This window comes from Lonchura striata, chromosome Z, assembly GCF_046129695.1.
Source record: "Lonchura striata isolate bLonStr1 chromosome Z, bLonStr1.mat, whole genome shotgun sequence".
NCBI lineage: Eukaryota > Metazoa > Chordata > Aves > Passeriformes > Estrildidae > Lonchura > Lonchura striata.
In genome coordinates, this window is record NC_134642.1 from 39,637,018 (window position 1) to 39,652,375 (window position 15,358).

A 15,358-nucleotide genomic window follows, 5' to 3' on the forward strand; every position below is an offset into this window, starting at 1 on the left:
AGTCCCCTGGCTGGCACCCCCAGACCCTCATGGCATGCAGAGGAGCCTTGGCTGTGGGCACAGAACAGGCCCACACATCTGCTCCTGCCTTGGGAGATGGTGGAGATGTGGGACATGGGATTGTGGGGGTGTCTTCGGGACAGGGCCACAGGCAGAATGGGAGCTTAGATAATGTTCATTAAATAAGCCCTCCCACAGAATCACAAGGTTCAGAAAGCACTTTCCTGCATTCTAGAGTCCCGCCCAGGGAAGAGTTTCGGCATAGCTGGATCCAACTTAGCCCTAGATTTTGTCAAAGGATTATGTCTAAAGAATTCTACAGGTATAATAGATACTTTGTACAACAAAATACCACAGCACTGAGGATGACAAATCAGATATAAATATATAAAAACAAATAATTTATTATGATAATTAGACAAAAATATCTTTATAAGAATTATTTACTACAGATTAAAAGCTATAACAATTTCTATAGTATGATGTGATATTTTGAAGCAGTATTCATTATATTAAAGCTAGCAAAACTAATTAATGTAGACCCTGAAATTACCCATACCAGTAATTGTGGGCAAATCTCTGTGGTTCAGCCTCAAGAAGGGGGCATCCCCATGCAAGGGAGGAATTTCTGGGAAGGAGGGTTTTAGAAGACCCTGCCCTCAGAAACTGGGGGCAAGCTTTTACAGTATAATGTGACTATCAGCAGGATGTCAGCTGTGGCAGCACAGCAGCTTTAGATACCTTATCAATAGTATTACCTGCTGGTTTCCTTTCTTTGATTCTTTACCAGTTCTACCACACCTTCACATTGCTATTCAGGATGTTGAACTTTAGGGACTGAAGAGTCTGACTCATTTCAGCATTATTCAATACCAAAAGCAGTATGATACCCCTTTCTCCATTCACCACTGCAGATAGGGAGTTGCAAATATTTCCAAATAGTTCAAGTTATTCCCCACCCACTGCAGGACACAGAATCCTGATATAGAAAGAGAACTGGGGCATCCCTCTGTCCAAGGGATATAGTATCTATCTGTCCAGGAGATCTGTGTTTCTGTGGGCACAACAGGAGCTCCCTCCTTTTGATCCCTCCCACACCAGAATTGCACAGCCTTCAAATGCTGTAGTGGCAGAGAAAGGGAAAGGAAGCAAGGTGCTCAGCCCTGGGCAGAAGGGGACTCAATGTAGTTAAGGGCCTGCGGCCCTGCCCACGGAGACCTTCTCAAGACGAATGCTCTCAGGTCTGCTGCCTGCAAGACACAGCAGAGCCAGAACCTAAGCAAGAAGCAGGTCTTATCTGCTGCTATAAGTGGGTAAGAATGCTCATCCTACTCCCTTCAGCAAAACTCCACAGGAGCCAGCCACCATTGGGACTTGTCCCCTCCCTTCCTCCCTAGCCCTTCAGCCTAGTTCAGGAAGATATAGGGGAATTGCATGAGTTCCCTCTTCCAGTATGGACCTGTGCCAAAGAAGACACCAAAGAAGGACAAGAGTAGACAGTTGGACAGATTTATTAAGAACTGAAGTGATTTATCCCCTTTAATGTGCTCCACTGCCTGCCCCCGGCACCAGCAGGGAGGGGGCCATGGTACCAGACCAGGACCTGCTTCTTGGGCTCAGATTGTCACTGTCCGGAGAGCCGGGTCTCCCCTGGGGATTGTATCTGCCACAGGCCCTCCTGGGGCAGAGCCAGTCAGTATGTGCAATGGCACCCCAGGACAGCTACAGCATCCGTGTGCCTGAGTGCACCACTCCAATATCCTCACACACACACACACACATTCACCCACACCTTTTTTTTTCCCTGCAGGACAGCTGCCCACCTTAGCCAGCCCAATGACTGCAGGAGAGAGCTTTCCTGTACTCCTGGGCAAGGTACCAGCTGCAGTTTGGGATGGCTGGGGAACCCGCAGGCTTTCAGAGCCCTAAGCAATGGGGAAGGGGACACACAGGCTCCAGCAGCAGCTCCTTAAGCCACCGTGCTCTGAGGAGACATCCCACACACCTCTGGTCCCCCCTGTGCTCAGCATCAGTGGCTGGAAGCCCCCTGAGCTCAAGGGCATGTAGTGGAGGTAGGGAAGGAAAACAGCAATGTGAGTACTAGCACAGAGAAGGGAGGGTCCCTGCCTGCCATCTGCACCCCCCAGCCTGTGCTGCAGCTGGTGCCCTGCCCAGTGCCACGAGGCTCAAGGGTGGGTGTAGCCCTGGGGGAGCTGTGTGGGTGCGGGTGCCTGGCCAGCCCGGCGTTCCAGGGCCAGCTGCATGCTCCAGATGCTGAGGGGCCGCATGTAGGCCAGCGAGCGGTACACCTTCTTCTCCCGATAGGCCTCGGGTGTCTGGAAAGCCATGCCCAGCCGTTCCCACACTGTCCGGTAGCAGCCCTCTGCCGTACGGAAGCCTTCCTCCACCATGCCCTGCATGAGAGGGAACAGGACCATCAGCACGTCCAAGGAGCACACACTGGTGAGTGTGGCAGCAGCATTCCTGCTCACCTCCTGGATCATGGTGGCAGCCAGGGAGTAGACCACACCGACCCAGACCTCGTTGGACTGCACGCTGGAGGTGTCGGGCACACCATCAGGTCTCATGCCGTTCACGGCCCCCATGGTGCCGCCTGCGAAGCTCAGCACGTTCTTCTCAAAGATGGTCCTGAGCGCGCTGAGAATGTGACTCTTGGGGAAAACCTGGGCGGACAGAGATGGGCTTGGTGCTCATGTGGACCCCTCAGGCTGGGTCTGGAGTGGGATTAAATTTTCCATGAGGAAAAAGGCAACACAGCTCGCTGAGTCAATAGCAACAAGTTCCCACCTCAAAAAAATAACAGGAGGAAGTGAAGTGTCTCTTTCCTCAAAAGGATAAAAAAGCCCACAAAATAATTTACAGAGACATGCTGAACGACATTCCACATTCCTCAAGAGGATGCTGACAGCTCACCTAACTAGTCAATCCCCAAAACCAGCATCTCACAATCACTGGCCAAGCCCCTTCCCCACTGCTTCCTTTGGGGGTCTGGCCAAACACACCATCCTCATCTGCTTTATGGTTGTCACTTGCAAGAGAGACAAGAGCCATGAGGCTCATCAGCACAGCCTGGGGACGTGGCAGACACTTATTCTCAGTCTGGTGACACCAGAGTCAGGGGAAGCAGAGGCTGGGCTGACACCAGGCAGGACCTTGCCAGGGAAGGCTGGGCAGTCCAACCAGAGAGCTTGGGCACACTCAAAGCAAAAGCAGCAAAAATCCCTTCTCTCTGTGCTCAAGCCAAGCATCCTTGCAGAGATTTTTCCCCAGTGCGGCTCTGGAGATAAGCCATGGGGATGCCGTGGGTATCAGTGAAGGGCTGGGGTGCTCTTCTCTGGCAGAAGCTTTTGGACACTTTCTTCAGGACTGGATCACAGGCTGCTCTTACATCGCACTGCTGACTTGTGCACGCACCAAGGCCATGTCAATGAGCTTACAGACAGCAGTGATGCCAGCCAGACAATGGAGCAAAATACATGGAAAAATCCATGAAATGTCATAGTAACTGAGGAGAGGAATTCACCACTCCCACCTGCAGTCGGCTCAGAGCTCACCAGAGAGCAGGGAGAAGTGCCACCTTCAGCAGCATCTTCAGGCTGAGGCTGGGGAAAGGCAGGCCACATCCTGGACTGCACCACATCTACTGTTTCCTCCCCAAAAGGAGCTGCAGGAGGGATTTACTGCAGGAGGGCTGGACCAAGTCCTGCCTGGAGCCCCAGGCACAGCCCCAGCCCCATCCTGGGTTAAACACAGTGACCAGCTAAAGTCACCTGAAGCTCTCCTCTGATTTCCCAACACAGAGAGAAGTGTTTTGTTACCCTCCCGCAGACAAAGCCGCTGCTCCCTTCTCTCAGCTGAGGCTTTTGCCTGCCGATGTCCACCAGAAAGCTTTGCTGTGACAAACCCAATGGTTTCTCCACGGCCCCTCTCCCTTTAAGTTATTGCAGGACCAGCAGCTGCTCTGACTATCCCAACAGACAGGAGTCTGCAGCCAATTCTTCTCCTACAACTGAAGAGAGCCTTCAGGACTTGTAATAAACTATAGCTTCTTCTGATATTAATTTTGGACTTTTTAAGGCAGCAAGTAACGTGAAAATTTTCATGCACCATTTTCTGTCATTTTTAAACAAATAGCACCTTACCCAAAGCAAACCCCACTGGGGCCAAAGTTAGCTGCAGTTGCACATCCCTGCTTTCATGGCCTCTGTGTGAGAGTGTTTTGGTTTAAGATGTATTCCATTGTACCCATCCAACAGCTTATGCTATGGTGTGCAGAGTGAGAGAGTGGGCAGGTGCCCCCCACACTCGCTCTAAAGTGCAACCCCAACTTGTGCCATCCGAACTGCTGCTTCCCTCCTGCCACAGGTCCCATTTTGCCACAACCACACCAGGCAGCCCCTTCTCTTACCTCAAACTCCCCTTGGTCCAGACCACAAGCTCCGAGAAACCACTGCCCAGCACACTGGTCTGACATGATGCTGCTGGATGTGTCACTTCCACTGCTATCATAGTTGTAGTATTTTCCTGGAAAAGGCAGGAAACAGTTTAAAATCAATAGATTAAGATACTGGCTTGTGTGGGCTGTCCCCACACACCTCCCTGTGTGGCAGGACCACAGCTGCTTTTTCCACAAGATTGTTCTTCCTTACCTGCTCCTTCCCTTCCATTTAAAGGGGCAGCATCTCCCTTCCTTCCCCCCAGGTTTCAGGGACAGTATTGCCCCTTCCTTCCCCCATTCCCCATAAGGCTCCATGATCCAAGGAGGAGCCACTCCTGCCCAAGGGACACATGGCTAGCTGAGTGTGGTTCCCCATTGCTGAGCACCCACCATTCCAGAGCATCCTCTCAAAGGCCTCCTTGCCCTTGTTCAGGATGTCCATGTATTTCTGCCGGATCTCAGTGTCCCCAAGCAGCTCTGCCATCTTGCACATCATGCACACGGCAGCCAGCCACAGTCCACCACAGTAGGCACTGCCGTAGCCAAACGAGAGAAGCATCAGGAATGTGGGACACCTCAAGAGTTCCGTGACAAATGGGATACAAGGGCCCAGCTCTGAGCTATGTCCCTTCCTCACAGCCCCCATCTCCAACCCCCACCTTATGAAGCATGGTGCATGGAGTCAAGTGAGGAATTCTCTTGCTCACCTGGCTCCATGCACCACCCATGCATCATATGTCTGGTCAGCAAAGCCACCATTTTCAATGAGCCCATCGTTGTCTGTGTCAAACTTCAACTCCGACTCCATCACAGCCTGTGGGAGAGGCAGGGGATGGTCATGCAGTCCTCACGAGCATCCATTCTCTCAGGAAGCTGCTTGGCTCCTGAAGTGGGGAGTGGGAAAGGGTGATGCCCCATGGTCTGATCTCCCAGTACCTGGCACACTGGCCACATGTCCTGCAGGTACAGGGAATCATGTGTCAGGTAGTAGTCACGGTACACCTGCAGCACAAACTTCAGGTTGAGGTCCTTCCAGTCAGCAGTGTCGTGCATCAGGTAGGCATTGACACGCTGCCATGGCTCGTCACCTAAACCAGGACAGACCAGATGCAGCAGGGCAGCAATCAATGAACATCCCTCCTCCTACACAGGAGCAAGGACCCTGGGGTACTGTGATCAAACAGCACTGAAATAATATGTTGTACCTAGTGACAACAGCCTTCCTGCTACTTCCCTCTGTCTCCCTTGTAAGGGATCCATGCAGAACTGTCTTCATCACCATCCCACACTATCTGGCTTTCAATTCCCAGAAAATATAGCATCAGAGAAACATTTAAGTTGGAAAAGACCTCTCAGCACTGCTAATTCCACCACTGAAACACATCTCTAAGTGCCACATCTACACTTCTTTTTAATACACCAGGGATGGTGGCACCACAACTTCCCAGGCAGCCAGTTCCAATGCTTGACAACAATAAGCATGTATTTAATGCACCATACCCATTTCCCACAGCTTGGCATCCCCTCCGCTCCCCCACAAGCCCAACAGACCCCTCACCTGGGTCCCCAATGTCATGTGGTACCACATTCTTCATCTTCACCTGGGCTGTCTGACCACCCATCAGGTACTGCCGGGGCTGGACATCCTCATTCACCACAGTGACAGCTGCAGAGGACACACAGCAGGGTATGTAAGAAGGGCAGCAGAAACTGCTGCAGAAAGGTCCAAGCATAAGCACAGGCAGGGCCACCAGCACCAGCACACGAGGCTGCCCTTTGGAGCTCCAAGATCACAGCTCTCTGAAAAGGGCTGAGGGGAGAGGCTGCTCTCCATCCCCCACTCAGCAGGGGATATGCAACTGTCACTACGCCCTTAAGGGAGGTCTGGGAAGGGAAGAACCTAGTGGGCTCAGGCCTACCAGAGCCCAGCAAAGGGCTGTGCTTCACACCCCTACCCAGGCCACCACCAAGCAGCCACCAAACCCAGCCAGAGCACTGAGAATCTGCAAACTACTCTGCTGTCTCCTCTGCAAGGAGTAAGGACAGAGCTGGGAAGACCAGGGGCTCCCCCTGGGCAGGCAGAGCCAGCTGTGCACCCCCAGCATGGCAAGAAGGCAGCCCCAGTGCTGGGCACGGAGCTGCTGGGGCAGCTGCATTCCAGGGCTGCAAGTCCTGGGCACAGCAGAGCAGCTGGAGGGGGATGCTGGCTCCACAGCACACATCTCTGCAGCAGCAGCAGTCCCAAAGGCTCCATCTCTTCCCAAGGGGAAGCCCTGAGCAGGCACCAAGGCAGGGCTCTGGGGACACTCACCAATGTCATACTGCAGGCTGATCTGCAGCTTGGGCCACAGCATGATGAGAGCGAAGGAGGCGTAGAAATGGACATCGTAGGTGTTGTACATCCGGTACTCCTGGCCTGGCAGGACAGGGCAGGTGGTGAGGGAAAGGAGACTGCCATGGGGAGGGGAAAAGGGAGGGAAAGGTCCTCCCTCCACATGGCCCAGGACAGGGGGAATCTCTCCCAGCACAGGCAGGGGCTCCCGTTCAAAGTGGGTTTCATTCTCTACATAGAGCACAGGGGATGTGGGGAACACTCCATGCCCTATCCTTCAGGGCTGCAAGGGGTTTTCCTGGCAACTGCACTGCTCCCTACACACTGGAGCGTGAAAGACATCCCCATGGCAGTTTACAAACACATGCAACAGTAATGGGAGGGCTTGGGTTGGGAGAATCCCTCACACCCTCCTGAGTTACCTTCCAAATAAGCAAATCTCCCGTACTCCCGCAGGACAGGGAGGAGGTGGGAGAGCCCCGCACCCGCCGGCCCCTGCAGGTCCTCGGCACAGCAATCGGGGGGCACCTCCACCCAGATGGTTCCTCCATCCGTCATGAAGTAGAGCTCATTGAAGAGGGCTGACTTGTACCAGGAAGGCAGCTGGCTGTGGCAAAGAGGGGAGCTCACCCTCAGAAGCTGGGTGGTGATGCTCCTGTGGAGGCCACTGGGAAGGTGCTTTCATCTGCCCTACCTGTTCTCCAGGATGGGATTCTGCCATGCTTCAATCTTCCTCTCCCACTCCTCGTAGTGTGTCAGGGCGTAATGGGACAGGGCAGGAGCAGCATCACCTTTGCTGCCAAAAAACCGGGTGTACCGCCTGCCAAATGAGGGTTTGGTAAGCACCCCATGGGCTCCACCCAGGAATCCCACACAGACACCACAGAGGGACACTGGACTACAGGGAACAACGGAACTCAACTGCTACTGCAGGGGCATTGAGGAGCAGGGGCTGGACACAGGGTCCTCTCCCTGAGCTGGCAGGGCCACGGCCACAAGGAGTGGGTGGCAAAACATTCCTTTATAACACACAGGTCAGGGAGGAGAGAAAATGGGGCTTTGGGGACACAAGCCAAACACCACGGGAGACAACCCACCTACCTGACATGCAGCTTCTCCTTGGAGCCAAAGTGGACACAGGGCATGTCCCAAGCCAGGGCCATCTCCAGCATCTTGTGCCCATGGGCAGGCACCCTACAGCTGGCACACACTGCTGCTGCTGTCACCTCCCCCTTCTCTGTTGGCCTGCTTTTACCTGCCAGGAAAAATTAAGATATTCTTAAGCAACCAAGGATGACCAGAGGGAGAGTAACTGAAGTTCACACACACCTCGAGGGAGATGAGAGTGGTCATACCAAAGCTCTTGTACAACCTAGGGCTTTAAGGGATGATGTTGCCACAGGGAAAAAAAAACTCTTCCATGGAAGGAGTCCGTAAAACGATTCAGTCATCCAAGAAAGATCAGTAAGGAAAAGCCACCAGGCATGACTGGAAGCTACAGAGTATCCCATGACTCTGTATCTGCACTGCAGTCAGAGACACTGTGACTTTCTAGGGACAGTCATTGTTTCCAGCTTTTTGCAGGGTGCTTGAGACATGGTGGTATTTAAGAAAAGCCCTGACGTGGTAGGATAATGATATGCTAGTTCTGACATGTGTACAAGGTAAACTCATTAGAGCGACATAAGCACAGATCCTGACTATGATAATGTCTGGCATGCATGAAGAAAAACCACATCCCAATAGCCTGGAGAGCTCTAAGTGCACCTAGGCAGGAAGCTTACTTTTCTGGAAAAAAAAACATAGTAAACATTACATTAACATAATTAAGCCTCAAGAAAATTTGCAAAGACCCAGCATCACTAGTTTGTCAGCATCATCTTTGTTTAAAAACTGACAGACATTAGGGAAATGGTCACCTTTTATGGCAATATGAGGTGAGTACCAAAGGCTGGAGATGCCACCCTGCTTCAAGGCTCCTCCCAAGGGAGTGAGCAGAGACCTGAGGATGGATGCAGAATTATCAGAATACCAGACACTTTCAGAGAACTGTTATAGTAGGAAGAGGACAGAAAGTGACAGCAGCACTAAACCCCAAGCACTGTTAAATGCTGGCAGTAGCAATTCCGAGAGACACAGCTCATTTATCCGGAAACAGGAACTAAGGGAAGGGGGCTGGGCAGCATGCTGGCACCCTAGCAGAAATCTCAATTCAGTGTGCAACCACACACAGAACAATGAGATACAGGCAAGTGTATCCAATAATCAAGAACAGTCTGCAAGTGGTATGAACAGCTTTTGGAGAACCACAGCAAGGACTAGCAATGGGAAGTTTGGATAGAGCCTGCATTTGGGAACAAGGCACAACATCCTGGAGAGATTTTTAACAGCCAAGGGGGCTGGAGGAAAGAGCTCTGCCCTGGCTTGGGTGCCCAAAACCACCATGGCCACCCACTTCCCCTGCTCCTCCTCCACCTCTCCCACCAAGGATGGAGGCACTCACCAGCGGGTGAATCCAGCCTGCCATCCTGCAGGAGGTCCTGCCACACCTCTCTACCCAATCCCGTGGGATTGAATGCCGTAACATGGGTGACTCCCGTGCCAGCCTGAGCAAGGGAAGAGCATCATCAGGGGCTGCTCCTTGAGAGGAGGAGATTAATGCTCTCCCCTCCCCAATACCACCACCAGGACATCACACTCACTTCTCATGTGCTGCCCAGCAACTCTCAACTTGTTGCCTCAGCCGCTCTCCTGACACCATCCCCAGAGAGGGTGTCCTCAGGGAAGTCGTGTCGCCACTCCTGGCGTCAGGCAAGCGCTGAGAAACGGTGCCAACCCCAAGCCCTTGCACCCCCATCCTTTGGCCAGCTGGCTGCAGGCAGCTCCCCCACACGCAGCAGAGCTGCACAACCTCCCCAGCAGGAGCCACAGCAGCAGGGCCAGCCCTTTACCTTCTCCCGGGCAGAGATGGCCAGGGTGAAGGGGTTCACGGCCGGGCAGTGGTGCAGCAGGACCCCAGCAACCCGCTCGCCATCCTTCTGGAAGGTGAAGGGCTCGTTCCAGTGCCCGCCGCTCCCATCCTCCTTCGTTCCCATGCCGTTCTGCAGGCTGAACATGATGGACACTTCCACGTCCTCATCCCTCCCGTTCTCCACCTCCCAGATGAACACTGCCACTGGCAAGCTGGAGTCCTGGCAGAGACGCAGAATGCTGTCTACACGGCTGCTGCTCCACAGGTAGCTGCCCCAGCATCATTTCCCCCACTGCTGGGGAACAGCACGCAGGATGCAGCGGGAACAAGAGCACTGGCGGTAACAACTCGCTCTTGGCGTCTGCTGCCGAGCTGAGCGGCAGGAGCAGAGGAATCTGGGAGGCAGGCAAGACAAAATTCCAAAGAGAGGCAGCCCCGGGCTGGCAACCAGCATGCCGGGCAGCAGAGAGACGCAAGGCGGCCTTTAGGGCTCAGCCAGGTGTCTCATCGCTCATCTCCTCGGCAGGCTGATACAGGCTCACGTGCTGCACCGGGGTAAGAGGAAGGTCAGACGTGTCAGCAGCACAGCTGCCACCCTCGCCTGGGGCTGCCAGCCGGCACGGGCAGCGCTGAGCCATCCCTTGCTGCAATCCCGAGCTCCCGCACGGCTGTGGGGCTTCCCCTGCCCGGACCACTGCAGAGCACAGCCGTGGGGAAACGCCGGCAAAGCCTGGGGAAACGCAGCTCTGCCCTCGGGGATGCCCTCACCGCCTTACCTTATAGTCATGGGGGATGACGGGAGAGACCTGCCGGCAGGTGAGCACCACCTGCTGCCCCGGCAGCTCGTAGACCAGCCAGGCGCGGGGGTACAGGGCATGGTAAAAGGCGTAGTGGCCGCAGTAGCCCCAGTTCCAGCCCTGCAGGCTGCTGGGTCTCTCCATGGACAAGACCTGCTGGTAAATGGTTTGCCCCTTGCACCGCAGGCACACTGTGAACTGTGGAGGAGAAGAGGAGCATGTGCAGGGGATGAGATGAGCCCTGTGGCAGATGTCTCAGCTGCCCAGGCTGCTGCAGTGACTCTCACCCCCCCTCACTGACCCTACCTGATTGGCGATGACTGTATCATAGTTGTAAAGGCCAGGGTTCAGCTGCCAGCGGCAGAACTCTCCCCGCCAGCCGCGGGTGATGGTGCCTCCCCCGATCCCGCCCAGCGGGCACCCTGGCAAAGACACCAATAGTTAGCACCCCCATTCCTCCCCCAGGTGGTACCTGGCTAAAGAACTCTCCCCATGCATCTCTGCAGGGGAGAGCCACTCAGTATCCCCCAAATCAGAAAAGCTTCTTGACTCACTCATTCCATGGAGCACCCCGATATCCCCATGTGAATCCCTGCCCACCCCAGTGCCCAGTGTGGAGGCTGACCATAGATCTGCTGCAGAGGAACTGCACACAAGAGGTCAATGAAGGCTGTTTTCTTCTCTATGCAGGTCTTCTTGACCCACCACCTGAAGTATCTGCAAGGGAAAGAGAAATATTGAAGAAGTCAGGAACAGGCAACACCGTCCCTCCAGTGTCACTGGGCAGGATGAGCATAGGTTGAGCTTTCCCTCCTTGTAGAGATGTACAACAGGAACATATGTCCCCGTGCCCATGGCACAAGGGGTGACAAGGCTCTACCACCCATCTGGAGCATGCATCACTCAGCAAACACAAGCAGGCTAAGTTCAGGCAGCTAAGGACTGACAGCAAGGGCAACTCAGGAGCAGGACTCCCAGCTCATGTAGCACAGGCTTTCCCAGACACTCATGGAGAAGTGGGAATGCACACAAGGGCCACCACCACCTCTGTGCCTGGTACACAGTGTCCTGCTAAGGCAGACCTGCAAGCAGAGGTGCAAACCCAGAGGAGACACACACTGCTCCAGAGACACAAGCCTTGCTGTTCTACCTGCACTTCCCCATTGCCATACATTACCACATCCCTGTGCCACATCATCGGGAGCAGAGGGCACAGGGCAGCCTTACCCTGGAAGTGGTGATGGTTGCTGTCTGCAGCTGGCAGGATCCTGGGGACTTGCCTCCACCTGCACACCAGCTGCGCAGACCAGCACGGCCCATCAGACAATTTCTCACCTAAAGGTCTGGGAATCAAGACACCCAAACAGGGGCACACCTGCAACAGGGTATGCCAGCACCACTCCAGGCAAGAGGAGCAGGGATGGGCTCTGAGTCAATGCTTGTAAAGTACTGGCTTTGGCTAATTAACTGCCCCAAGTTAAGCCTTCTATACAGAGACAATTAGCACACGGAAACCAGCTACCAGACCAGAAGCTGCTGAACCTTGCCCAGCAAACAGTCAGGTAAGGCCCAGCTGGCAGCTCCATGGCCCTGGGTGCCAGGTGGACAGGGGGGACACAGGAGCACCCACAGTGAGCAATGTCCCTGAGCTACCTCCAGACACCCATGCCATATTGCTGAGCAGAAAACCAGGAGCACACAGCCTGTCCTGCCCCTGGTTGCACAGGATGCAGAGCACAGGTGATGGGCAATGAGCAATAATCCCCTGGGACATGTACACCCAGGAGCAAGGGGGAGAGGCTCTTCTATGACACCTCTACTACTATGCTTCCCAAACAGAAACAAGTCACAGTTGACTTTTCGGCTGCTCACTGGGCATTCACCTTTATTCACCAACATCTAAGGTCCCCAAATCCCTCAGAGGGTGAGATTTTCTGGGCTGCAATCCCACAGGACCTAACTGCAGCCTGCTCTCCACTCCTACAGACTCAGCTTTGTGTTTGACTGTCTGTGGATGCTTTGCTCACAGTTCACGGCATGATGAGAACCAGCCTGTCCTGCTTGACTGCCCTGAACCAGGGCCTGCCACTATCTTCCAGCTATATCTGCTACAACTGCTCTTCTCCAGACAGGACAGTCCCAGCCTTACCCTGCCAAGGCAAGGTTTTGGCAGTGCTCTCTCTCTCTCAAGGAAATTATTAATATTCTTTTTCAACCCAGCAGCAGGGAACCAACGCAGCTGCTTCCCCAGCAGGCTTCTGGCATCAGGAAATAAGGTGCTCAGGCAGAATGACTGCAGCACAGCCTAGCGGGGCATCCTGACTTCTTGGAAAGGAGGCAGGAGATGGATTTCAAGAAGCAGTTTTTATAGAGAACACAGTAGAAAAACTTTGAGATTTATTGCCACTGCCAAAGTAATTTTACCATCTCAATATGCAAACTCTTCTCATGCAAGTTTCTCCCAAAATCACGCAAGCCAAGAGAAGAAGCCCAGTTCCCAATTGCTGGGTATTAACAGCTCTGCCAGGGCTGAAGAATAACAAGGAGAAAGACTTTGTGCTCTGTAGTACCAAAAGCCCTGCCAGGGCTGGAGGGCATTTCTTCCCCTTCAAATTGGCAGTGGAGTTAAAACAACATTACCCAGCTGATCTGGATTCATGCTGTGACCCCTCTCAGGACACATGAGCCACCTCTGCAGAAACCTACCTACACCTCTTCTCCTGCCTTGCCAGCCCCAGCTGAGCCCTCTGCACAGCCCTTTCTTTCCAGATGCACATGTCCCCCATAGTTACCCCGATGAGCCCTGATTAACAAAAAATCTTGCCCCAGGGGCTGTCAACACCCCCAGCCATGTCACCTACACCTACGGCTGTTGCTGCAGAAGAAGGCACCATCATCATGTTTAATTTGAGGCAACAACATCAACTCACAATGTTGTGGCTCCTCTGCTAGTCCTGGACCTCCTGAGCCAAAGATGTGCAGTGACCCCAAGGCGCTCCCAGTGGCTACAAGCACCTGCACCATATGATTTTGCACTACATGCATCAAGATGTGCCAAGTTTTGGGAACATCCCTGGCACAGGGACCACTCACCAGAGGTCACTACGGACCGGGCAGGCCAATCTACAGAGCTTCACAGATCCCTGCACCATGACACAGAACTGAATTCTGGGTTCCTCTCACAGCAACTGCATTCATGTTTCCATGAGTTGGCTGCCCCAGTCACACAGATACCGAGATGCCCACTGACGCCTGGAGCATGCAGCCTCGCATATATTCTCACATACCTGAATGGGCTGCCCTTTGAGCCAATAATGTTGGCCTTGGGTTTTTAATCAAAAGCACACAGATATTTCTTGTGACCCTAGCACTTTGTCTCCTCTGCTCTTGTGACTGGAACCTCCTCGCAAACAAGTTCTTGCCATGGCAAAAGTACTTTGAGACAACAACCAAATTATCTCCTAAACTTGAACAGGAGAAGAGGCAGTATTTTAACTTCAAGCTTGCTTTCAAAGACCTTTTCTGACTGATACAAGGCACTTCCAGACTTCAATGAGAAGGCTAGGATCACCTCTCCTCCCTGCTCACCCCACCAGAACTTCACGCTTTCCAACATGCTCAGCTCATCCCAACCTGCTGCAGCAGCTTTTCCAGCAGCCTTTATTTATCTCAGGTGTGTGACCCATGCTCTCCCTTCCCCAATGCCCAGGCTCGCACTGGGGTGTCTCAGGTCAGACCAGCATGCACCCCGAAGCAATCCAGAACCTGCCCTTTCATCCAGCTTTGCAGGAACCAGCTTGGCAAGCGGCAGCCTCCAAGGACACCAACAGAAAATGGAGGCAGGAGTCATAAATCCAGCACAAGGAAATAAGCAATGCCGTCGCCGGTCCCAGCGCACACACTGCCAGCGCCCGGACTCCAGTGGTAAAGGTTAAAACAACACTCTCGCTTTCCACGCGTGCTCTCCGTCGTTACTTCCAGCTCACCCCAACGCAAAGCCGAGAGAGGTGCCCCGTTCCCAAACCTGCCACAGCGTTCCAAACCCCTCCCAGTTAGCCTTAAGGTTAACCTCCAGCTGCCAGCACTGAGGATTATGCCGGGTAGGATGAGGCAGCGATGAGCCCTAGGGGTGGAAAATGAGGGTCCCCATCCCCAAGCGATGCCCCAAGTCCTCCCCTGTTTTGAGGAGCCCAAGCGCCTGGTGCTGCCACTTCAGCACCAATTTCTCGCAGTGCCGGCGCCAGGAAGGCTGGAGAGTGCCGGCGCCTCCGGGCGGTAGGAGGGCGGCTCCCGCCAGCCCGGGGCCTTCCGCGATCCGCCGGGCTCTGCCGCTCCGTACACCGGGACATCTCCGGAGCGTCCCCGGGGCGAGGCCTCCGCGGAACCGAGTGGCTCCAGCGCAACGCTGTGTCCCCCGCGGGACGCCCTCCCTCGTCCCGGTGCGTTCCCGGCCCCCTCCATCCCCCGCCGTACCTCAAGGCGAGGCCGACGTGCCGCAGGACATCGCGGAGCGGCACGTCCCCGGCGCCGTAGGGCTGCCGCAGCTCCTCGAAGCTGTGCGCCAGGCAGACGCGCCAGCCGTCCGCCGCCACGCCGCGACCCTGCGCTGCCCCCTCATAGCGCCGCATCAGCGGCGACTCCACGGTCTCCGCCGCCGCCGCCATCACCGCCCCCCGCCCCGTGCGCGCCCTCTTCTTCACCGCCCCGCCCCGCCCCGCCCCGCCCGCGCCCCCGGGGCACGGCGGAAGCACGGACCCGCCCCACCGCCGATTCCCGGGACTGCCCGGCCGAGCGCGGCC

At 54.6% G+C, this 15,358-nt stretch overlaps 1 protein-coding gene across 1 annotated transcript; it reads right to left on the reverse strand.

Moving 5' to 3' along the window:
- Positions 1-1,495: 1,495 nt before the first annotated feature.
- LOC110484173 (non-lysosomal glucosylceramidase) lies at positions 1,496-15,246 on the reverse strand. The gene is made up of 17 exons (XM_021554633.2): positions 15,033-15,246; positions 11,185-11,276; positions 10,866-10,981; positions 10,539-10,757; positions 9,743-9,982; positions 9,295-9,397; positions 7,893-8,046; positions 7,486-7,611; positions 7,214-7,398; positions 6,771-6,875; positions 6,018-6,125; positions 5,396-5,547; positions 5,167-5,273; positions 4,850-4,992; positions 4,430-4,545; positions 2,493-2,684; positions 1,496-2,414 (listed from the first exon to the last, which is right to left on the reverse strand). Exons 1-17 carry the CDS (start codon positions 15,221-15,223, stop codon positions 2,187-2,189), a joined length of 2,577 nt encoding a protein of 858 aa, XP_021410308.1. The 5' UTR covers positions 15,224-15,246; the 3' UTR covers positions 1,496-2,186.
- Positions 15,247-15,358: the final 112 nt, after the last annotated feature.

Bases quoted from the DNA above. Each gene is read 5' to 3' on its own strand.
- LOC110484173 (XM_021554633.2), bottom strand. From the start codon at position 15,223: ATGGCGGCGGCGGCGGAGACCGTGGAGTCGCCGCTGATGCGGCGCTAT. The intron at 8,047-9,294 runs GTGAGTGCCTCC...TTTTCCTGGCAG, and splicing joins CAGGCTGGATTCACCCGCTG to GTAAAAGCAGGCCAACAGAG. The intron at 7,399-7,485 runs GTAGGGCAGATG...TCTTTGCCACAG, and splicing joins AATCCCATCCTGGAGAACAG to CCAGCTGCCTTCCTGGTACA.